The sequence below is a fragment of the Pinus tabuliformis genome, chromosome 1_1 (genome assembly GCF_031772625.1).
Source record: "Pinus tabuliformis cultivar Carrire ecotype Pingquan chromosome 1_1, CPIR1, whole genome shotgun sequence".
Lineage (NCBI taxonomy): Eukaryota > Viridiplantae > Streptophyta > Pinopsida > Pinales > Pinaceae > Pinus > Pinus tabuliformis.
The window spans coordinates 828,242,016-828,268,575 of record NC_142297.1 but is presented as its reverse complement, the minus strand read 5'-3'; the positions used below and the strand labels follow the sequence as shown (position 1 = coordinate 828,268,575).

The following is a 26,560-nucleotide window of genomic DNA, read 5'->3' as shown; positions in this document are numbered from 1 at the left end:
CATAGGGACAAATTTCATCTTGATTTTCAATTAGATTCTTTGAATTTGTTTATTTAGCCTAATGTGTCTTCCATTACCCAACTGGAAAACAGATAAATAGCATCAACAATCAAGCGGAATGAAAAAAATAAATAAAATGCTATTCAACCCAAGGGACAAGCATGGAGAAGCTTCAAAACTAAAAGTCCCCAAATACCCAAGTGCTTTGAAGTACATTTCTTGCTGTTCTTAGCATCACTACAGTATATTGACCGTTCTAACTACTTGAAGTTAAAGAACAATAAAGGCATTATAGGGAATGCATAAGAGATAGTTGTACAAACTGCATACTCTGGAAGGTTTCTTCAATTCTGGAGAAAATAAATTCTGCTAACATGGATGGCTTTTTCCTTTTTATCTTGGCTGCTGCACACTATTAAAATGTGGCAAGTGCAATCAGAGCAGATTTACTGTCTGTTTAATAGGTCCAACAGCAAATTTAACTTTTAATGCAATTTTCATTTCATATTGATGCAAAAGGTGTGCTCTGCACATGTTATGATGCACATAAGTAGAAGAATGGTAGGGAAATAATAGGAAACTTCAAACAATCACAAGACCTAGTTCTATAAGCTAATAAAAGTCAAAATTTTAATTCAAGCCCCATAAAAGGTTTTGTTTTGTAATTGACATGGCTTAGTAGAAGGCCTATGAGCAGACAGATCCAGTCTCACAGCAGGAACCTTTAGAGAACAGGAGCTATATGTCTAGAAGGCATAATCTCAATACGATGATCAGAATTTTATTTAGATTGCAAGAAATGCTATACAATTTAGGTCAGAGACTTTGGCTACTGCCTCAACAAGCCTTACGAGGTTACTGTCCATGAGTACCTTACACTCATAGCATCTACTCCAGATGATATCCTCCATTAAGTCTTGACGGCACTCAGCATATATAAGAAATTATTGATAACAGAATCGTTTAACAGACTACCCCACTCATCCATTCAACTCCTTTTCTTTCTAAGCCTCTTCTAAAATGACAAATGGATATTATTACCTCCCAGTTCTCACTTGGTGCAAAAGTCCTAATCACAAGTGTGAGACCCCAAAGGCGACTTACACAAGCAATCACCATCACCAGAGTAACCTTGCCTTTCTCACTTTAGACAATGGTTAGACCTGGTTAACAAGTGCGTCCCTATGGTTTACTCAGTTCAGTCTGTTAGTATGGAGTATGAGGAAACAAAGGGGGTTACCAACAAAACAAACAGGAAAAAGGAAAATGGATTTCTTTTTTGTTTTTGGTGTGGTGGATGAAAGGCTGTCACCAGTGCCTTGCTTGGGCTATGGGGTAATGAATGTAACTTCAAAAGGTGTTCTATCAAGGATAAAGGGTCGCAAGTAACCAAGGTAACATTTCCCCTCTTAGTTAAACAGTACACCAAAGCCTCACTTGAGCTTTAGGACTTTAACTTGAGAAGTGCAGGCTTTTATGAAACAAGGTCAAAATATATATATACAGGAAGACCAAAATGAATGAATAGTGAGGCAATTGTAAGAAAGAGATGCCTTCTTTGCATTTTTTATGTGGTAGTTGACAAAGGAGGTAGCAGCAATAGCCACTCCAGGAGTCCAGGAGTAGTACGATGCTTGAGGGAAACCTCTTTGTCTGTCAAGATGATGTTGAATCTATTACAACAAAACCTATCACTCCCACATGATGTAAAGTCACGAGCATCAAGAGGCTAGAATCTCTACTTCATGAGTGCTACAACACTGGAGGCAAACCTCTTTGCATGTCAAGATGATATTGAATCTATTACAACAAAACACTCCCACATGATGTAAAGTCACGAGCATTAAGGGGCTAGTCTTTGCAACTCAATAAGGCTACCCATTATCACCACAGTAGATCTTCCTCTCTCTTTTGGTTGGCTCTTCTTCAACTCAAGGGAGGATTCCACAAGGATAGGATTGCTAAGACTATATATTGGAGGCACAACATGATTTATTGAAGAGTAAATCTAAACAAAATGTGTTGTTGTAACATATATGGACTAATGAATGGTGTGAGAACGAAAGGAAAACCCCAAGACTAAGTGCCTTATCACACCTTGGGAAAATAGAGTCAAGGAAACATAGATCAAAGAGGCCAAGTGCGTGAAGAAAATATAAGGCAATAGAGGTTACTATGCATGCCACAAATCAACCTTAGCTTGTTGATTTTAATAGCCAAAAATCACCTTCAAAGGCTAAAGATGCCATACTTAAATTGTCACGAAAGCAAGGTTATGTCAATCTGACAAAAATTGTGTTTGTCAAATGAACAACTAACACTATAACAATAGAAATCACAAGGTAACATCCTCACATTACTTAGCCATGAAAGTTAGCTTAACTGGTAGAGATCCCATTGCTAAAGCATCTTGCGATTGGGAGATCACAAGGTCAATTCTCCTTGACGCCCTCAGGGTTAGGCTCTAATTAGTTTGGCCAGTGGGATGTGATCTCTTTGAGTGGACATACCTAGATTTTCCTTGGAAAAAATAAAAGGAAAGAAAAAAAATCTCACATTACTCTATCCAAATGATGCATAATTTACTCACTACAAGGAATTCATAGCATGCTACAACAATCTCCTACTACAATATGAAAAATAAGTGCACAAAGAAAGCTTCACATGAAACTATACCTCCAATCCTCCATAAGGTTCCAAGCATGTGATGTACAAACGAAGTCCAAGGGGAGAGCTCTTCAATCCCAAAGTCACAGCGACCATTACAGTAAAGAGAAAGCTCCTCTTTATAAACTAAGTCTCTTCTCTCATACAATAAAAAAATTATTTTTTTTTGCTAACTCCATGACAAATTGAATAAATAATATAAAATTGTAGTAATTAGATTCTTCATCAAACCAATCCACAGATGTAGAACAATCAATGACAAAGTATTCTATTAACACACTCCTTGTGAGAAGATCATCAGTTTGAAACCCCATGGGCAAAAAATCCAGCCATGTTAAGGGTGGGTGTGGCCCAGCAAAACTTGTGACCCTCGGGTGATTTTGATGACTTAGATGCCATTTAGCTCATGGTTTCTTAGCCAAAGGCTAGTCTTGCAAGTCACAAATAAACTAGCAAACAAAAACAAAAACAAAAAGATTCTTCATCAATCCATCGTTGACCATGTCAAAATATGTGGACATAACTCTCCCAAGGAGAACTTGCCCTCATCCAAAAACAGTAAGGAGATTACAGAAAAGGTCTCTAAAAGAGGTTGTACGACTCAAAATAGGTATGATGATTAAATAACTCTCCCAAGGAGAACTTGCCCTCATCCAAAAATTAGGAAGGAGATTACAGAAAAGGGCTCCAAAAGAGGTTGTACAACTCAAAATAGGTATGATGATTAAGTCAACATGCAAGAGATCCACAAGAATTCACTCTCCAAGAATGGATGCATGAAAATACAAATAACTAACATTCAACCTAGGAGGATGTGCTCAAGGGTCTGTTAAATTTTGAACCCGGCACCTAGCAATCAATTCCTACTAGGCAATCACAGATCTACTAAATAAAAGCACAATTAGGTTTTTAACAAAATATTCAGTAGAAGAACAATTACACAACCAATCTCAATCGCATATGACACACACAAATTCTACCCAATCAAATCAATTCTTCATTAAATCTTAATTAGATCCTAATTGGCCTCCTGTCCCGGGATAATGGCCCAACTAAGGAAAATATATATACAACATACCCTAGATTAAGTCTAGTTGATCAAACCCTAGATCTATCTTTAATCTACTTGGTCGATCTAGATCTCCTATACTACACTCCTTGCACCTTCCTCAAACATGACACACTTGAGTATCTCACTCATCACTTAAGAAAAACTCTTTCTCAATGTCTAGTGCCATTGTATGGTATCCCTTTCTCCTCTCTTAGTCTTGCTTTTGTAGCTTCTCCTTGAGATAAATCCCTAACCCTAATCTCCAAAGTGATGGATGGCCAATATTAAATCTTGCCTCACTTAAGATCAACGTTTGATATTAAAACATGATCATTAAAGTAAATATTTTGCTTTTCCTAAGTTTCTTTAGCTCAATAGCCACATAATTAATTATGTGTTTTTCCAAAGTTAGACTTAGGTTAAACTACAAAAGCAACTTATTGCATACTTGAGAAAGTATCATAAAGAGACTTTGTGTAACTTATTGCATGCCCAAGTACTTAGGCTATGCAAAAGTACATGCCCAAGCTACAAACATCAACACTCCCTCTTAGCAAGGGAGGTACTTATGCTAACTGGAACTGCATCCGCTACGATGGTTGCTCCTTTTGAACCGGAAGCCTTCCTTGCCACCTAGTTCGAAATCATCCTCGAAGACCTACTCCCATTGGACTTGTTCCTAAAAGCCTCCTACTCATGAACATCTTGTAAAGTCATCTCATACCATGAGGCCTTCTTGACAAACTTGGAAGGCCCTATTGACTGTCCTTCCCACCTAAACATGAAGGTTGAGTCCCTTTATCCTACTTAACCTTTGGAGCTTCCCGCTCCTTGTTCTCTATCATTGTCCTACTACTTGTCATGGCTCGTGTAGTCTGGCCCTTTAACCTATAGAAGTTGCCCTCTCTAACTCCAATGACATGGCCATTGTTAAAACTACATCTCATGGGTCTAATCAGTCCCTATCCATCTTGGAATGCTATAGCAAACCCCTTATTCTCTATCATAGAGATTGAAAGCAAAGGCACCAATAGCACATCCTTCACTTTCAACAGACCTCCTAACTCAAGCTGGAATAATACTGTCCCACAACTCCCTTCACTAAATGTTTGGTATCAGCACCAAACTCCATATGCATCTCCAAGTCCCAATTTGTCAAGTTGTCAAACAACTCTAGTGCTCCTATCATATGATGTGTGGAAAAACTATGCAATAACCATGCACCAACTGATATGGTAATCGAGAAATAGGAAATGAGTGTGAATTCTATCTTAAACTTCTTGGCAAACTATTCCCCCTGAGCTTCTATTGACGCAACTACAGTTGACTGCGTACCCTTCACCCTTCTTCCTCTCTAAACATTGTAATACATAGTGTTTTGTCTTATGACATGCAAAACACTTGACCTTAGTCAAGTCCTTATTCTTCGGCTATGAGGTTGATTCCTCACTCTTGCTCAAACCCTTTCCTTTGTTCTTCATTATCTTACCAACAAGAGCCAAGTCTTTGTCACCTCCCTACTTACTATTCTTGTCCTTTGATTGCTTCTTCATCTCCTTTTGGATCCAATCATCCCATAGCCTATTAAATGTGGGTTGATTCTCTCAAGCATACATTCCTTTGACAAGCATATCCCATGTCTCTAGGAATCTATTCAACACCACATTCACTAACACTACGTCATCCACTTTTTCCCCCATTGTTGTAAGGAGATCACAAATCTAGGTGATCTTTATCAACTAACTCATCACCAAGTCAAATCTAGGCATCTGAGTAGACTGGAGATTGTCTTTCAACACCATTTTCCCATTAATGGTCTTGCTCTATTATAGATCCGCCAAAGCATCAAATATCTCCTTGGCTAATTCTTCTCAGACAAGTGAGAGATCAAATAGTCCTTGATTGAATCCAAGAGAACCATTTGTGCCTTTATCTCCCTCTTAGCTAAAGTGGCCTTCTCCTTGGCATCTGTCAACTCTAAGATCACCTTCTCAACAATCTCCTAGAGATCGTTTCCTTAAGAACCTAGGTGACCCTAGCCTTCCAAGGCAGGAAATTTGAGGCTCCATCCACCCTGTCTTCAAACTAAAGACCAAATACAATCATCTTTTCGAAGGTATGTGCTAAGTCATTCTAGCACTCTTAACTAAAAAAATATGCCTGGTCCTTTCGGCACCCACAAAATTTATTTTATCGCCAAAGCCCCTGATTGGCACTTGTTGGAATTTCTAAGTTTAACCCGTTAGAAATTCTTCCTATGCTATCTGATTTATTTCTTCCTACTTGTTCAATTACTTACCAAGTTATTTACCATGTAGATACTGAAAATAAATACAAGGACAGTATCAACACATATAGATCATCAATTGAAAGTAAACAAGCACACAAGTGACACCATTGTTTTTGGACTAATGTCCCCAGAAAAACCCAATGCGGGAAAACCGGTGCAGCTATTCAGAGGGTTTTATTATTATGCAGTTTTAGAATACAACTTGGGTGCCAGAAATGGCTCACCCAACAGAGAATGCCCTCGGCAGTAGTACCTCTCAGTTGGAGACAAATATTCCGGCTAAAACACCAGATGAACGATCCCACAGCAACAATACAGCTTCTGCTACTCTGCGTCACTCTAATAGGGACTGCGTCACCCTATCCGGCTCTCCAGCTCTCAGTCTTATTGACCCTACCGCCTACGCCTACCTACAAGTCAGTGAGAAAAGCCTTCAACCCCACAAGGTGTGGTTGGTGGCAAGGAACTCAGAGAAGGGGTTGTCACACTAATCTCGACTCTCTCCGTTTGAACTATCTCCTAGGTTAGCTAAGGGGGGTGGTCTCTAATGAAAAGTTAAGTTAAAAGATGTGAGTTTCTAGGAGAGTGTTATAGTGAAAATGGATTACTTTTAAGGATTTATGGGCAAATATGAATTGAACAACTTGAAATAACAATGCCATTATAATATGATTAAAAACCATAAAACCAATGCCTTATAAGGAATTTGCTCAACAATTTAAAGATATATTTGCTCAAAGTAAAATGCAATGCTCTCAAAAGAGAAAACAAAGTAACCCTGAAATGTAAATAAGAATTGTTAACACAAGATATGTAAGATACAAAATGCTTTTGAGATAATCAACTTTATAAATCAAAACATGTGAAACATATCTTGCCAAAACCCAGAAATTAGTAATTAACTTGGAAATGTAAAAGAAATGAGTGCTAAGCCAAGACATCAATATGCAATTAAACTTGAAACATGAAAAGAAAACACTTGTTTGAAATGATTACAATACTTGCTTTTGGAATAGACTTTGCATATGAAAACTCAAACCATCAAGAGACAAGTAAAGTAAATGTAATGTAAAGTGCTCTTGGTTAATTTTATTAATTAGCTCTACAACAAGATTACAATTTTACTCTTCAATCCTCAGACCTCACCCTAGCCCAATGATATGGATCTCACAGTGAGGAGTCAATAGAGGAGTAAAGGATCCCTAAGATGTCTACTTCAACCAACTTATGTTGGAGGTAAGATTTTAATGAGGCTTGGGGCCTTCCTACATTAAAATGCCTAGATGAAATGCAAATTGTGTTAATTCCCCAAATTAAAATAATGATACATGCAAATGCTTCAAAGAGATTGATTTGCAATGCTTGAAAATGAAATAGTGTTCAACATAAGTTGCAATTAAAAACTTCAATTGGAAGAATGAAATTAGCTTACAAGTGTTGCATGTGTTTCATCAATGAATTAAAATGACACAAGTAATTTGCTTGAAGGTCAAATTTGTTTCAAGTAGACAATGACAATAAATTGCTCCAATATTAAAGATAACAATGTACCATAAAATTGAAGCATGTATGCAAGTGCTTATGAAACAATTTACCAAGGTAAATGGAAACGAATCAAAGTTTGTTAAGAATTGTAGCTTCAAGCAACAATTAGATAGATAATGCAAAGCTCAAATGAAATTGTAACAAACTTTAACTTAATGAAATGTGATAGTGAGGTTGTGTTAATTCCCAATTAAAGCATGCATGTAAGTGAATGATGTATGAAAGCTTAAACCATGCAAATGTCAATCCACCCAAGAAAAGTATCCCTCTAAATGGGGAGATAGGATACCATGGGAGAAATCCCAAGCTCCCACAAGAAAATTAGATCTTTTATTAATATTACAAAGAGAAGAGGGTCCTTCAAGTCCTCAACTAAATTTCAAGGAGAGTCCTCAAAATAATTGTTTGAAACTTGGACACTAGACCTCCTTTCTTGAGAAAGTAGTGACAAGATCTCACAAAACTTATGCAAGGGAAACAAGGTGTGAGTTCCCTCCAAATGCCCACAACTTAAAGAGGAAAATGGGAAGCCCTCTAGTGAACTTGACTTGGCCAAAATAAGCCTCAAAAGGACTCACGACATCCTTGGAAATTGAACCCCCAACACTTGCCAAAGGTCCTGCAAACACTTGTTAGATGTTGCGGGAAGTTGCCCTTCAAAATCTGCCACACAAGAGTTAACAAACAATCCAAACAATGACTGCAAAATAAGTTAAGTATTAATGGAAAAATCAGCAAGATAAAATGTATATGTACAATTATAATTTACAAAAGGCTAAGCTAAAGAGTGAGAGTAAACTCTCGTCTTTGCTTAGCCATCTTCAAGCTCTTAGATAGCAAGTGAAAGAAGTGAAGTACAATGTTTTTTAAAAGAGATTTAAATTTAGAAGTTCTCGGCTTGTGTACAAGCTATGTGCCGAAATCCCTACAAAACCACTTTGTAAAATAAGACTATGAAGGTTCAAAGAACAAATGAGAGCTCTTTAAGAATGTATCAAGAGTGGGTTGGTCTCTCCAAAGACTTCCCCTCACGCTTGATTCTGTAATCCCAACAAGATGTTCCCTCTACAAAACTTCAATCAAGAATTAGTTCCATATAGATTTAGCAATAAACAATGATAAGAAACTCTAGAGATTTATTTAAAACCAACTAGAGCATTCTATACCTAGAGCATACTTCTAAATCAAATGTCAATGCAAGATAGCTTTACATTAACAAATCTACAAGAGCATATGGAAGCAAATTAGATCAAAGCATGAGTAAAATGAATTATACCAATGCTCAACAATTCATTGCACTCGAAAAGGAGGAACACCTCATGAATGAAACCCAAAGTCTTTATTGATATTTCTAAAAGTGTACAAGGCAGCAATGCTTCCGCAAGCACAATAGCTAGTAACAATATTATACAATGTGAGAGCCCATGGCTCTATTATATAGAGAGTTGGGAGCAAATCCCAATGAAGAATGACAATGACAAATGGCATTGGAGCCAATCCCAATGTAGAAGTGATTAAACAAGTGGCATTGGGTGACAATCCCAAAGAAAAATTCGAATTTGTTGAATGGAGCTCCAATGCCAAATGTAAAAATCAAATTCTTGCAAGTGAACATCATTTTCTTCTTCCCTTATGTGCCAAATTCGAATTTTATGGTGGAATGACAAGTGTATATGGGTGTTAACCCATGTGGGAGCAATTTCCCACAAAAATCTCCACCAAATATTCTCCCAAATCCTCCCAAATGTGCATTAACTTCACAAATTCGAATTTCCAAGTAGCTTTTTCATTTAACGCCAGAGATTCGATTTTATTTGAGCACATGTCTTTTCCTTGATTTTAAGAGTCCACATCAGCTTAGGACTTCACTTTAACTCCCCCATATTTTCCGCCTCATTTTCACAACATTTAGCATGTGTGGATATTTATTTTCTCCATTTATTTAATTTCGGACTTAATTAATTGCCAAATTTCCCACTAAACTTAGAAAAAGTGGGTTTCGAGGGTCCAAAACACATTATTAACCCCTCAAAGTGTGTTATAGTAGAAAGTTGAGGGTGAGAGGTGTAATTTTGATTACTCACACCCATACAACCTCTCTAGACTACACTTATTACAATTTAAATACAATTTTATTTGCAATTTTTGACCTGCAGGAAATCTAAAAAATTAAAAAATGACTACCTAAACCTAACCAAATTCCACACAAAAATTTGTGTGATCTAGTACGGTAATATACATCGAATCTAGACACTAAGAAGTGTCAGAGGCTCAACTTTCACAACGCCAACCCGGCTTTGGGGTAAAACGTGAGTGAAAAAACATAAAAATTTATCCGCCTCTGAAAAAAGGGATAATTAACAAGATAAAAAAAACACTCCAAGGTGTACTCGTTTGCTGATCGGTCCCAATATCCTAGGCCTATTACAGACTCAAAAGTATCACTTATTACAATACCCCATAGGGTGTGGAATCTGGGTACAAGAAAGATGATGAAAAGATAGAAGTAGAGTTAAAAAACTCAGTTGACTGATGATATCTGATGGTACAAGTGTCCTCCAGATCATCCTTGGGCATGGAGTCTTCATGTAATCATCAGGTGCCACTCCAATGTCTGTCCCACGAAATGCTCTCAGCGCTGCCTCTAGGCCCTGCGTCAGCCTCTCTAGCCCAGAGTCATCCTCTTTGGGCTCTACGTCAGCCCCTGGACCCTTTGTGTCTCACACGCTGGCCCTCTATGGCTCTGCGCAGCTCCTGGCTACCTCTGCGTGGCCTCTAGCTGGCTGTGCATCACTCTCTCGGCTTTGCATTGATCCTCCTAGTACTAACTCTGCCTCTCTGCTATGTATTCACTGCCCCTCAGCTGCAACTCTGATCACTCACTCAATTTCCTCAGCAAACCCTGCCCCATAAAATCGAGTTCTTGATCTCTCTCAATGTGTTCTCCAACTGACCCTCAAGCCTCCTCTTATACTTTTCTTGTTAGTCCATCAACGACCGAGATTAAATCTCTAATCAATGGCTAAGATTAGATTCGGCTTGATCCATGACTTCTGGACCATTCTAACCCAGTTTTATATTAATACCCATTAATATTTTATTTTTAATAAGTGTAAACTTAAGAACTCCATTAAAAATATTAACTATTTTAATATCTCCTAAACCGGTTAGATTCTACCCAAACCATTTATGGGTCTTGGAGATCTCATGTGCTTTAGCCTCTCCACCAATTTTCATGGCTAGAGAACATCGGATACAACCCCAAATCAGCGGCATTGTCTCCCTCTCTTCCACAGAGGGCTAGCCTTCGCTGATCACGCTAACAACACTGCCACTGCCCTTTAAACCTTCTGCCTACTAGAATTATTGGCTACAATTGTTGTTATGTCAACTCCCACTACTATCAACACCTTTACTAACGACCTGTTGCGACAAATCCCCTGCCCAGAAATTTTGTGACCTACTCCTACAACTCAGTTTGTCCCTTGGAACACGACCATTAGGCCTACTTCCCTTTCCAGGGCTAGATGTTCTGCATCAACTTGTGGCGGGGCATCAACTATTTGCCCCATTAACCTGCAACTTTGTGCACCCTCGCAACCAACTCCTCGACAATTGTGGCCCAATCTGCTCAACTAGTCATAACATTTGCCTGTATGCACCCCTCGCACTCACATATGTCAATTGCTTGACGAGTTTGTCGGTTAGCGGCTACGTCTCGACCACTGCCCTGTGAACACACAACCTGGCTAGCGACCCCTTGTTAGAATTCACAATTATACTAAGAAGGGTCGTGAATCAATATAATGATAATTTTACACATTAAATCCAAGCAAACACCATAAAACATCAATTTCATAAATTGAACAAGTAAAACAAGATATGTGGGAAAACCCTTACAAGAGAAAACCACAAAACTTATTTATATAAAAGATCTTGTAGGCACCAACTTGCAAGAGACACGAATCCCCTTTGTCGCTTTGTAGGCATCAACCTACAAGAGACACCAATCCCCACTGTAGCAAATATTCATAAGCACCAACCTACTTCACTGAGTTTGCATGCTTCTTCACAATGCCTGTTAGCTGCTTCTGCTTTCACCAAGTCTGCTTGTCACTTCTGCCTTCACCAGATCTGTTAGATGCCTCTACCTTCACCAAGTCTACCTATCATTTCTTCTTTCATCAAGTGTACTTCTCCCAAAACTTGTTGCTTTTGGCTTCTTCCCAGGAACGAACCTCCACAACATGCCACGTATACAATTTTGCAAATCAGGTTCTAAAATTTCTACCACAAGTAGCTAGAAATCTCTTCTTTGCCTCATCCAAATACATCTCAGAAAGAAATTTATAGCAAAAATGTCAATCTGACGTATTTGAAGCATCTTTCAGGAGCATTAAGGAACACTAACTTCTCAAATCATATCTCCAAAATTATAGTGAAACAAGGTCTAAAATTTCTACCACAATGAGATTTCTTCTCTATCTCTTCCAAATTTCATAGTCTGAAACATCATAGGAAGAAAGGTATAGCGAAAATATCAAGCTCACTTATTTGAAGTAGATTTTATTAGCATTCCAGAAGCCTAACTTCCTCAACCATATCTCTTAAATTATAGTGAACCAAGGTCCAGAAGTTTAACCACAAGCACATGAAGATCTTCCATCTTTATCCTCAAGTTTCACGTTCCAAAACATCCCAGAAGAAAAATTATAACAAAAATACCAAGTTGACATGTTTGAAGAATATCTCAGGGGCATTCAGGAGGCGTAACTTCCTCAGAACATATCTCCGAAATTATAGCAAACCAAGGTCTGAAATTTTAACCATAAGTGCATGAAGATCTCCTCTCTAGTGCCTCCAAGTTTCATAGTATGGAACATTCCAAAATAAAAGTTATAGCAAAAATGCCAAGATGACTCATTTACCTCATAAATCACATTTTTCTTCCACCTTTAGACTCCAAGAATCACCCCAAATATTATTTCTCAACTCATCTTGCAGCCTCATACCTCTTCTTGCTTGGATTTATGTTCAAATGCACTCATATACCCTTTATTTATAGTGTTTATATGTTCAATTATGGTGCTGACTTATAAAAATAATTGGATCTACCTAATTGTACTTTGGTTAGGTCATCCTAACGAAATCTTCCATATCTCCTTATTCCTATGGAGTTAGAGGCAGTGTTGTTAACCACTGGAAAGGACTTGGAATAAGTTTTCCAACCACATATCCTATGATCCAATTTGAGTTATAAAATTAGAGTAAAAATGCCTTCAAAGATAGGGTATCCAAATTGGGCATCAAAAGTCCAAAAACATTATTTCCAACTTTTTCAATTTCCAATCTTTATCTTGTACATATGTAGCCTCCCCCTGTCTTTAACATCAATGGCAAGAACATTTCCAACACCCCTAACCTTCAGCAATACAACAACATTTCCAACACCCCTGACCTTCACCTACTGCTGCTCCAATCCACTAGTTGTTATCTTGCTTCGAGTCCCTATTGTTGTATGTCATTGCGCAAACCTTTTCTCCCCTCTTGACCTTGCTCAACACTAGCAAAGCTGACAGTTGAGCCCTGTCAACAGCTATTCCTCGTGTCCTATTATCCTTTGACTACAATTATTGTGCTTGAGATCCCTATGCAGCTTGGTTGCGTGGCTAACACCCTTGTTGGCCACTCACACCCAGCCTCCCCTCCTTTTCTTATTTTCTTAATTAACATTTAAACCACTTCGACTCAAAATTTTACCTCAACTACTGTGTGGTCCCCTTTTCTCGGTCACCTCAGCGATCACAAACTTTAATAGCCCGTGTCGTACGAGTTGCGTATTAAGCCCCTGCACAACCTATCATTTTTATTTTAGCCTCGTACAATCACTCGTCGAACATGGCCCCCACGACACCTTTACAAACTTGGTTTCTATGATTTTGAGATCGATTTTCTCAAAGCTTATTGCTCTAATACGATGTTAAATTCTGAACCCAACACCTAGCAAATTATCACAGATCTATTAAATAAAATATTTAGTGCAAGAACAATTCCACAACCAATCTCAATCACATATGACACACAAATATCCAGCTAATCAAACCCTAGATCTATCCTTGATCTCCTTGGTTGATCTAGATCTCCTCTATTACACCCCTACACCATCCTTAGACCCGGCACACTTGAGTATCTCACTCCTCACTTCATAAAAAATCTCTTTCTTAATGTCCTATACCATTGTATGGTGTCATTCTTCTCTCCTTAGCCTTGTTTTTATAGCTTCTCATTGAGCTAAATCCCTAGCCCTAATCTCCAAAGTGATGGATGGCCAAGATTAGATCTCGCCTCACTTGAGATCAACTATTGAGATTAAAACACGATCACTAAAGTAAATACATTACTTTTCCCAAGTTTCGTTGGCTCAAAGCGAACATAATTAATTTTGCATTTTTTCTAACTTAAGAATTGGGCTAAATTAGAAAAGCAACTTACTCAATACTTGAGAAAGTATCCTAAAGAGACTTTGGGCAACTTCTTGCACGCCCAAACACTTAGACATGTGCAAAAGTACGTGCCCAAGCTACAAACATCAACAGGGTCCACCTAGAAGTGCTCACGAAGTGTGCCCTCCAAGGTGCATGAGAGATACACCAATAAAACAATCCTCCTAAGAGAATGCTCTATAACCAACCTCCGAAAATAACTAGTGGTCCATAAAATGCATGTAATAAATCCACATGTATGAATCCCAAAATAACCAACTTCATGGATGAATGTGTAAGGTGCCAAGTAGATGGAACACTTCAATATAAATGAAGCAATAAAACCCCAAAATACCAATTGGACCATCTCCTCCAAGACAAACTAAAGGAGATAAGGGCAACATAGGGTTTTGATCATGCCAAAACTCCATGAATATATATATATATACCTCCAAGAATAACAAGAAGTGTCTCCACAAATGCACCCTCCAAGGATACAATCCAAGGACAGTAGGAATATATATATATATATATATATATACCTCCAAGAATAGCAAGAAGTGTCTCCACAAATGCACCCTCCAAGGAAACTCTCCAAAGACAGTAGGAAGACCAACCAAGAGCATGTAAAAGCCACTTGTGTGGCCCTCCAAGTATGTCACATTGCTCTCAATAAAGGCCCTTGATAACCACCTCAAATAAAATTATATATGTGCTAAATCAAAGAGGTGGGGGCACTCACTAGTGAAGGTCAAATGATGAGAAGCGTAGCTTAAATATACATACAATAAAGATGAGGGGCGCCTAGGAGAGGTGCACCCTATAAAATTGTGCCATGTAACTATCTCGATTCTCAACCACCCAACCAATGGTAAAATATCCACATCTGAAATGCATCCTACACAATAGTGCCAAGGTGGTTAGGCCTCATCAACATCATGCCAAAACCATGTGTTATTTCCTAATACCATCAAAAAATCCCACCAAACCATGTGCACACGAGAAAGTGTTCCCTAGAGAAGTGTGCCAACCTCTCCATTAATAAGCTAATCATGTAATCCTAGGAAATTGTTCCCCAGAGAGAAGCACTCCATAATAAAGCCTGAATAACCTCCAAATAACCCTCTAAATGTGAATAGCTACCGAATGAAATAGGGTGCTCAAGCTATTAACCTCCAAGATAGTCACATTGATTAATTTAACCACTTGATAGTTAAATCAACCTCAACATGCGTGCACAAAGGTCAATGCTCCAATAGAAAAATCATCCAATCTCCCAATAGTCACCAACTAATTAGATCAACATGCACATATGGAAGGAGTGATGTGCTCCAACAATGTTGTACAATGGAAAAATGATGTATCTCCTAGCAAAGACTGCCATGATAACAACACAACAACAAGATAGAAGGTCCACCTAGGTTTGAACCTAGGACACACCACCACCAAAGGCTTCTAACATGATAAAACCTCATCAAACCATGAGAGAAGGCTTCATCATCCAGCATGTATGTAGTAACACCCCCCACATCTAACTCAAACTTGGGGAAAAGTACGTCCATAAGGGTACTAAAATCAAACATATACCACCTAGGTGATGTCTAGCAAATGTTACAATGTCAAGTCATATCACCTAGGGAAATCCCATCAAGGGAAAGTGCACTACCACAACACATCCATCTAACCACATCAACATCATAAACGTCATAACAGAATTAGACAATAGAAAATGCTAACCCATCCAAACATCAAGTATGTCCCCATTACGCATCAACACAAGAGAACCATGTGGAACACACCACCTAGTGTAATATCCCCATTTTTGGTTTCCCCTATGATGCGGTTAGGATGGAATTATGGGGTTTGTGTCAGCTAGGTCACAGGTGCAAGATTACGTCATCAATGGGCCTGAAGGGTTTTGGAGGAGTTTTATGGGGTCCAACGAGGTTCACTTGTCATATTTCATCATCAAGGTCAGTTTTGCACAGTTCGTTCTTGGTTCCATTGCATTTCGACAGTTCCTATCCCATAAAATGGGGTTATTATCGAGCATATTTTAATTATATATGCTCAAGGTGCTATTTGAAGCAAATTATTTGGAGAAAATCTTAGTGTAATAGCTCATTGGAAACGGGATGAAGAGATCTACAAGATGGGATGGTGAAAAGTTACTTTCAATGGCCAGGGAAAGCATGGAGGCAGATTAATCATTCTCTGAGATTAAAAGTGACTTTAATTAGTCACTTTATTAAATATAAAAAGGTAAAAGTGACTTAAAATAAAATAAAAGGGTCACTTAAATAAAATAGAAGGGAGAAGCTTCTAGAAATGAAATAAAATAATAAAAGTAATGTGCTTCTAAAAGGTTGAAGAGAGATCCATCAGATCTATAAAAAGGAGGGGAAGCTAGCCTTTTGGATCATCTGGAGTTAATCATTTGTCTTTGTGAAGATTAGGGAGATTGTCCTCAGAAATTCATTGTGTCCGGGACAAAAACTCTTGGGTACTTTGGAGAGATTGATTGGGGAGATTCGACGGAAAACCATCTCTATCAATCCCTTGGTGAATTCTTTCAGAATTCATAGGAGTACCCATTGGTTTTAGTTACATTTTGGATGGCCAGGATCAGTATTGCTTCAGTAATTCTAAGGCCATCATCTCAACTATTATATTGGCATGCAACCTTGCTTTAGTAAACTAAATAAAGTTGAGTTTTGTTATTTCTCGTGTTATTACAATATATTTATAAAATTGATAGAGCAACACTTTATTCTAATTTCTGGGTTTAAATCTAAATTTCATTTGTGCCAATATTTCTTCTACGAAATGTGCTATTTCCTTTTGAGAAATTTCACAACGAATTTTCTTGAAGAATTTTCCTAAAAAATCTAATGAAAAATATAAAGGAATATTGCAGTGGTATTAGAGTTGGTTTTCCTACCAGCGTAAGGGTTTTCTTTTCTATTTGCCTAAGCCCAGTTGTGCTTAAATTACATGTGATTTTGTAGCAGTTCATAAAGGGCTAAATTGATATTTATTATCGGAAGATCGAGCTGCTACTACCAGGCTGAGTTTATTTTCCATCATCCTCTTGGGACCAAATTTACCTTTGTGGAGGTTGAGTTAGTATTGCCAGAGAGGCCAGGTTTATCTTCTTGAAGGAGGCCGAATTCGTATTCCCGAAGGGGCTGAATAGTATAGTTCGAGGAGCTGAGTTGCCATTCCATAAGGAAACCAAGTTTATTTCTTCAGGGTGTCGAATTACTTGATATTTTTGGAGGCTGAGAGGTTAAGTCGTTTATTCCTTGGAGGTTGAGTTTCTTGATTGCTTGGAGGGTTGAATTCATTTTCTTAAGGAGGTCATTGGGCTTGTCCTCAATGTTGAAGTAGGATGTAGAAGCCATTCAGACTTGTACAATAATCTTGTCCAACAGATCTCTTAGTGATTGCTTTTCTCTCTTGCTTGGGCTTTGTCTTAACCTGGGCTTTGATACCATGTTAATTTTAGTTAACAATGGTATGTTTTATGCTTGCAACAATTACTTCAATGTCCTTTAGTTAACCCAAGGACAATTTTCAATATAATTTCCAATGGAAATCCCATTAATCATCACATTGATAGTAACTATAGATAGAACATGAACAATTAAAGGAGAAGACAAGCCAAGACGAGAGAACACTAGAATTTGGCGAATGTCAGGGAAAAACCCCAAGATGGAGAAAACCTTTTCATCAATTCTTACTATTATAAATATTAAATGTTCAGCACAGAGAGAGTACAATAAAGTCAAAATTGACTTGCCAAATCAGTGTCCAGAAATAGCCCAGTCAAATCTGCAATCTGCCCTTAGTCAATAGCTGTCGAACAGCAGCAGTGTGTGCCCGAACCAGTCAATGGTCAAGGGTCAAAACAGTCCCTTAGCAGCTCGGTCAAAGGAGAGAATAACTCAGTCTCTCTTGCTAGTCAAAGTCAGCCCAAAACAGTCAACAATCTGCAGTGAAATTTGGTTAACCTTGTGGTCAACGCAAGTCAAAGTGCCCAAATCACCTCAGTTTTTGTGCCAATAAATGCGGTCTGCTGAGACAAAGATTCTCCCAGAAAATCAACGTCAAAATCTGCCCAGAAAGTCAAAGCACGCTGGTCAAACCCTCATCAAACTGCAGAAAAACTTCAGATATTTTTTGGCCTGAAATTTTTGTCCTCCTTTCTACCACACATGAGAAAAATCAGCTGCCCAATAGTTGTACGAACCAATCAGATGAGGAGAGAGAAGGATGTGTGAGTTGATGAGGTGCCAAATGAGGTTTGAGGTCATCCTTATTTATACAAGTCATTGAGGGTCAAAAGACATGTCTGTTGGGCTTCATGAGCCTACATGATGATGTGGCTGACCTTGACAATTTACACGTGTGGGCTTTACCTCAAAAACATATTTCTCCTTGTCCAAATTTAGTGAGCTTTAGGTCGATTTTGGTCCTCTCGAAAAGAGGAATTCAATACAATATATATTTCCATCAAATGAGCTGTCCAAAGTGGAATTTGGCCCTAGTTGCCAATTTTAACACAAACTAGCAAATTCCTTCCTTTCAAATAAGAAATTTTTAGTCCTACAACCATCATGAAAATCAATTATTGTTATCACTGCAACAATTGGCAAACTAGTATACCCCACTATTGCCCTCCTAATAGAATCCTTCGACAACCACATTTGCCTAGTCAGCACATGATGCCAACACATCTGATTCCCAAAATTTCATATCAAATGAGCAATCACCAGGTCTTACGCTTTACCTCAATTAGGCAACACATACAACCATCAAATAAACACGCTCTGCACTTCAAAACCAATTCAAACAACATCCTCTTGTCTATATATCAACCAAAGGTGTTCTACCTGTCGGTTACTTAAATGAGTTAAAAAGGAACATTGCCTGTATTGGATCTTTTCAACAGTCAACGTAATTAAATTGACCACAATTTCAAAGTAAATCTTTTTAAAGAACTTCCAAAATCATTTTCAAATTTTCAGTCATAATATGAGTTAAATTTCTGAATGGATAATCATCAATTTCTCATGACCTCATCAAAAAGTCCACCTCCAAATCATTTTAAAATTGATCATATCAGCAAAGTGAAATTAACAACCAAACAGAGCTCATAAATTCAACAAGAAGAAATGATAACCAACTAAAAAGCACTAAACCAGTATGTTAAATGGCAATATCCATCATGAGAAAAACAGTGCTTTTCACATTTAATTATAACAATTTGAGGAACATGCTCACAGGTCAATAGCCATAAATGTATCAACTATTATCCCACCTTCTATAGAATTTAAGGTGTCTCTCAAACACATACCATAACTGGACAGCCTGCCTTTGGAACAGTGTCACATCTGGTACCTCCCATGGGGTTTAGACCAGCATACTCAACAAGGATACATGCATCAAACCCCACCGCTTCATAGAACTCCCCAACCTGAAAACAAAATAAATTATAACTATTTGAAGCATTAGCTTCTACCAGTCCTGAAATTTACAAAAAATGGATGGCAATGGTTTCCTTATGACCAAAAGAAAGAAAAAATGGATAACTCCGTACAAAGGCATGACAACTACAAAGATTTTCAGAATGGAATTAACATCACATAATAGATAGATCATTATGCTTTTTAAAAAAGACAACACTTTATGAATAACCTCATGAAAATAAGGACGGTCATGTTGAGAGATAAGACAATAGAATAATTCAAAAGTAAAATGAAACTCAAAAAGCAATGCATTTTCTCTCTTTCATTCCATTCTCATATCCAATCTCCATCCTATTGACTCAATTTATTGCATCCTTCCTGTTTGTGTCATCAAATTTGGGAAGTTTAATACTAATGCAAATTAAATTTTGTAACATTGTCTTCATTTCTCCCATATCAACATTGATTTCCTGCATAATCTGACCTCTTCATGCTTTTTAATCACAGTAAACATAAGTAAAAATTTCGGTATAATTTTCTTAACTAAAGAATCACAAAGTAAGTGTAAATTAAAGGAATATATGGCCAACAGCATACAATATACCCGACAAAGGAGAACTTCTCGTGGAAACTTCCATTTGATTTCAAGTAACTCCAAATTTAGCGATCCATCCTTAATGCTAATCATCGCAACAATAGAGAAGCACAATATTAGGGTCATGAGGACAAGCTAGTAAAAAATACAAAACTATGAAAAATATCGTCCTGAAAAAATAGAAAGTAAAATAGACGAAAAAAACTATTCACAAAAATTAACTCCATACAGCTTTAAAAGCAAGTCTGAATTAAATAGAAAAATATCACATTGATTTCCAATGGTGCTAAGAACTAGAAGACAATTTAACTTTTGCTGCTAGAATAGACTTGAAAGTATTTTGTTTTTGTCTAGATTTACTAGGGCTAAGCAACATTATCAAGAAAATGTAAGTTTCTACCATGATATTTAAATAGACCCTAACATGATAGCATGCTAAAGTCATACTCACTAAATAGCATTATAAGTGTACACAAAACAAAGAAAAGACATTGTTGATTGGGTTTATCCTATGTAGTTGGGAGGAATGATTGGGATCCTCCCCACCCAAGTTCAATTCCCACAAGTGACATTATGAAGTTTGATGTAAAGGACGGAATATGTATATTCCTCATATGGAGTATATATATATTTATCTGACAAAAAAAGGACCCATGAAATGGACCTACATGCTTTAAAATTCAACATCCAAGAAAGGGATAGGATTGGTTAAAATGCCAAAGTTCACCCTATCGAGGACCATTCCAAAGGCTTTTACAATAAGAAGGATGAAAATAAATCAAACCTTGATTCCCCACTAAGATGACAACTTTTAAGGTCTAAGCTACTAATAGCAATATGCAACTACCAATGCCCATGAGGCTTTTTGGATTGACGATAAATGGGTGCATTGTTAATGAACTCATTGTGATAGGTCATCGATGCAAATCACCCATGGGTATTAACCTACAAAAAAAAATGCAACTACCAACACCCCTATGCTAATTAACTACCTACATTCTACATCATTACCAACATGGCCCATGTTACCGCAAAATCTAGCAAGCCTTGTGGAGGGGTACCCTACAAGGCAATCACTAAACTAAGTGACAACAATAAGGTAATAGCCCATTGTCACCATAGCTATTACCCCCTACTCTTTGTGGATTTTCACTAATGGGAGGAGTTATGGTTTAAGGTCACCTACAAGAGATATTCTAGGTTTAGAGGTTCAGGATGACAAAATAGCCCACTTACGCATGGCTCAGTTTAAGTACGAGGCTCAAACTATGACAAAAGGCATTTCACATCCCAAGTAGAGGCCAAATTGAGGGCACACAAGACCTGTGGTTTCATTGATATGTTGTGAGTTGGGATGGCCTCAAGTCAAGACGCCAAGAAAAAGTTTCCAATGAGTATTATCAAGGTAAATGCACACGAAACCTTCACAAGCCCTCAAGTTGAAGCTTTAACCAAACTAGGGGTTTATCCTAGGGAAAATAAATAGGGCAAGAGAAATTATAGATGAAAATGGAAAGAATGGCCACCAAGGGGAATGATTTTGAGGCAACCACTACAACCCTTGACGTTGAGACCTTCCAAGACCAAAAGTTCCTCTTCCTAGTCAATTCGCACTAAACCCTAGTTGGGTCGCTTGGCCTTAAGAGGGTCGAATTAGAGAAAGAGAGAAAAGTTTAATTTGTGGGTAAAAGATAACTTGATCACCAACTTGACAAGGCTAGTGCCTAGTCCTTGGGTGGATGGAGTCTATGGATTCTTAAGATAAGCTATAACTTGCAAAGGAGTTGGGATGTTTGATGTCGTAGCACAAGCCCTAACTATTGCCTTTGTGAGGGATCAATGTCACATGGGAGAGCTATAATCAAGATACATTATGGGGATTGCCACTCACATATCATACATTAGTAATGCATACCATAATGAGACCTAGTTTCTAGGCAACTGATTTTCAATGAATTAGGGCACAATAGGAAAACCTTAGATCACCAATTTATTCCATACATTCGAGATGAAATCAGAAATTTTCAATAAACAAGCTCACTTACAAGAAAATATGCATGAACAATGCTTTATTGATGATCCAAGTGGATATTGGTGGCCACCCGCCTATTCCACTAGGACCCCCACACCATTGATTCTTTCAGTTTTTCAATTTCCTTATTTGTAGCACAATTTACTATTTTTGGCAGCTTTTCGGGTCCTGAACTTTCGGAGCCATTTTGAGGCCCTAAACAACGTTTTTTGGGAAAACTGGGACCAACATGGTTCATAGACCGATGTTGGTCATTCAAAAATTGTAGTCCTCAAATAGATCTTTCTAACGAGGTATTGTGTGCGATCAAACGGAGATCGTATCCCAAAGTTACGACCCTAGGAAGTTGATGTACCAAATTACCCAAACGAGGCCCATAGTTTGGCGCTTCATCTCCTAGGGTTAGGTTTTTAGATGTTTAGGGTTTTCCATTGTTTCTCAATAATAAATTGGCCTTTGAGCCTCATTGTAACACAATTCAGAGGCATGTAGCCGCCACATCTCTTCTCAGCAATAAGCTACCATCGCCCGAGCTAGTCTTATTTCCATTCTGTTTGATATTAATGAAATGAGGTGTTATTTCTATTGCATCTTTGTATTTATGGTTATATCTATAATTTGTTGTGTTCTTATTTAAATCCGGATCAATTGATTCAAGACAACTTCTCCAAAGTCAAGCAAATAGCTCTAATGAACAAGAATACTCCATACATCACATCTTCACCAAGAAACAAGAGGTCAAAAATCTCTCTAAAGAACAATGGAATAGTTCAAGTGATGATGATCTATTACATATCATCCTCTCCTCTATTTATATGAGGAGGATGAGTTATAATTTTAGCCTAAAAGCCCCTGGATACAAGTTTGATCACACTAATGCCTTGGATTACAAGCCAACCCACTAGCATTAGACCAAAAGAGAAAAACAAGCCCACATGTGTGAGTTGTTAGCCCTCTAGGGCTGACGTCATGCATGAGAAGAGCTCCAAATGCCAAGCGTTGAGGCTATTAAGTGCCAAATGTGATGTAGAAGCCTCTAAAAATCACAATTTGAGGGTTGGTCCTCAAATTTCCATCAATATCCTTCTATGCTCCCCAAAATCCAATTAGGGCACCATAAAGCGGTCTCATGGGTCCCCAAATACTCATAATATCCATCTCTACTCCAATGTTGTGGGCTTTCAAGGTGCTACTAGCCCTCACAAGTCTTTGAAGGTCAAACCATCCTCATTTGGGCCCTAAATCAGTTGCCATCCTTCATATGGTGTTAAGGCCATCTTGGGGGCATGTTGGGTCCCGGTGTATCATCCTGAATAATCAGCAAATACAGTGCAAAGTGGCAGAATGTCCTCAGTGCAGGAGGTTGTTAGATTTTTAGTAGCATCAGACAAGTGTTCTAGTCTCGATTTGTGTCTAAGAGGCTAAGAAACACAAGATCTCCAAAACACAGAAAAGGTTCCGGGAGAAAACTGTTGAAGTTTCTAAGTCTACCAATTAGAAACCCTCCATGCACTTTACTGATTTATTCCTACCTACTTGTTCTGTTACTTAACAAGTTATTTACAATGTAAATACTGAAAATAAACACTAATGCATGCTCAACATATTACAAATCAACAACTGAAGGAAACAGAAACAAGCACACACAATGACACCGTTATTTTTGGACCAATGTCCCCGGAAAAACCCAATGTGGGAAAACCGGTGCAACTATCTGAGGGTTTTCTTATTAAGCAATTTCATAGTACAATCTAGGTGCCAAATCCGGCTTACCTAACAGAGAATTTCCTTGGCAGTAGTACCTCTCAGTCTGACACAAATATCCCGGTTGAAACTCGGATAAACTCTCTGGCAGCGCCTCAGCTCCAATCTGCCCCAGAAAACCCAGCGTCAGCCTTTCTGGACTGCATCGACCTCTCTCTGCCTAGCGTTGGCCTTGTGTCACCCTGAATGGGTTTGCGTCAGCCTCAGGAGGCCCTGCGTCAGCCTTCTGGCCCTCTGCGTCAGCAACACTGGCCTCTCTGAAGCACTACAAAGTGCCTGGCTGCCTCTACGTGACCCTGCGTGAGCCCTAGCTACTACTGTGTCACTCTCTCTGGCTCCTGCGGTAATCTCCCGGCACTATCTTTGCCTCTTTGTCTCTCTGTACTCAACGCCCCTCAGTTGCAACTCCGATCACTGATTCTATCTCTCTTAGCAAACCCCGCTCTAAAGAATAGAATGACTTATCATCTGGTGCGCTCTCCAAGTGACCCTCAAGCCCCCTCTTATACTTTTCTCATTGACATATCAATGGCCGAGATAAGTCCCTAATCAATGGCTAAGATTAGATCTAGCTTGATCCATGTCTTTTGGACTTATATTAATCCACATTAATATTTTAATTTCCCTAAGTTTAGACTTAGGGACTCCATTAAAAATATTAATTATTTTAATATTTCTCAAACTGTTTAGATTTTGTCCAAACCTTTCTGGGTATTGGAGATCTCATGTGCCCTAACCTCTCCACCAAATTTCATCGCTAGAGCACATCCGATGCTACCCCAAATCAACAAAAACACCTAGAGACCACTCAATTAAGTTAATTAATCAATAATTAAAAATGCCTCGGTCTAACTTAAGAAAATTGATTAATTAATGAGAATTAATTAAGGAGATCGACTTATGCTCTAGACTTCTAGAAAGTGACTTGGATCAAGTCTAAGATAATTTTAGCCATTGATCATGATTAGATCTTAGTCATTGATGCTCCAACGAGAGATTATAAGAGCAAGTCGATGGAATGGAGATAGATACAAGAGGGAGAGAGAGTTAGCCAAGCAAATCGAGCTACCCAATTCCAGTGATTCAGCAAACACGCAATTCGAGCCAAAGAGAGCATTGGAGAAAGGGAGCAAACAAAAAATTTAGGAGGGTTCCAAGAATTTTCTAACATTTCTCCAATGTCAGAGTGGTAGGAGATAGGAGGCCAAATTATCTGCAGAGAGGGTCGCAGAAGCTAGTCAGAGCAGCTAAAAACCCTAGTGCAAGTTGTTGGAAAGGGGTCGTTTCAGTTGTCAGAGGTCGGGAGATCATATGGGAGGCAAAGTGAATATTTCCCAGGGCAGAGGGAGGCTAAACGGCTCACTTGGAGCCAGCTTGCAGGCAGTGCAAATTATCCAAGCCAAGCAGTGCGACTTCCACGCAAAGCAAGTTTTCCAGTGTGGGGTTCGAGCAGGCCACTGGAGGCTGGATTGATTGCAAAAGGGAGAAATTTTCTCCATATTACTTTGGCTAGATATTTATCCAAGGATCACCAGTTGGGCATCCAAATTATTGTACTCTCAAAATTTGCTACATAATAATAAATTAAACCCTCATATGTTGCACCAGTTTTCCCTTCAAGGTTTTTCCAAGGACTTTTTAGTCCAAAATAATTCTGTCGATTTTTATGTGTGCACATCTATTTATGAGTTCTCGATTTTTACTTTCGCTGCATATTTTTATTTTGTGAATAATTGTAATGTGATTTATTCGTTAATTGTTGTAAACAATTAAACTTCTAATCAATTAGGAGAATAAATTCCAACTGCTGCAATTTCAAGGAAATTTCACATGGCATCAGAGCATTATTGATCAAATCGGAGGCTCAAAGGCAAAAGATCGGTAGTTCGTGCAATTTTAGAGGGAGATTTGAAGCACAAAGTTCAGATCTGCGCAAGCCAACCAGGTGGTGCGAATTATGGAGGCAGGGGGATTGATTTCTAGATCCAATTCGAAGGAAAAATCGGTTGGCCTCAGAAGCAGAGTTTGCAAGCAAAGTTGTTGTCGGGAAGCAGTTCCAGTGAGCAAATCACTTGATTTGCAAAGCAAATCTGGGCACCAAATTTTTGCAACAAGGGTTACAGTTTCAAATCTGCGTAGGGAATGAAGAGAAAAGCACATTAAGAGGAATTTCCAAAATTTCTCAAAGGGTTTCCAGATCCAATTTCTGGGAGGAGATCCATAATTTCCAGTTACAAAAGGTCGTAGCAAGCACAGTAATTTGTCAATGAAAGTTTGCCAGGATAGCCAGTTCAAGTTGCAGAGGTTGCAGTTCGCGGGCCAGTTCTCAGAGAAGGACATCCGAAAGGCAGAGCGAGTAGTCTCAGTGAGCAACTGAAGGGCAGTATATTATCCGGAGAAGGACTTCCAGAGGCAAATTTGCATTCCATAGAGGAGTGCGGGTAGCAGAGGGAAAGCCCAGCAAGAAGGACAACGAGATTTCCATATCTAGTCTCCAATTTATTTGAGTCTCCCAGAGATGGCCACAGTAGGACTCAGGGATCAAGACAAACTTTTGACAAAGCATCTAACATTGGTGTTTGGAAGGCGAGGATACAATTCTTGTTAGATGAGCATGGTTTGAAGGAGTTTGTGACAAATGTCATGGCAGCCCCAGCAAATCC

General features: G+C 38.4%; 1 protein-coding gene across 4 annotated transcripts in view; it reads right to left on the bottom strand.

Annotated features, from left to right (window-relative positions):
* Positions 1-26,560, bottom strand: part of MSH1 (MUTL protein homolog 1) — a 512,649-nt gene that overhangs the window by 465,264 nt on the left and 20,825 nt on the right. For all 4 annotated transcript variants that reach the window (XM_089392823.1, XM_089392822.1, XM_089392821.1 and 1 more), the window contains exons 4-5: positions 20,111-20,186; positions 19,395-19,514 (exon numbers count right to left, since the gene is read on the bottom strand). In XM_089392823.1, the coding sequence (XP_089248949.1) occupies positions 19,395-19,514; positions 20,111-20,186 (196 nt within the window). The remainder of the gene's footprint in view (positions 1-19,394; positions 19,515-20,110; positions 20,187-26,560) is intronic.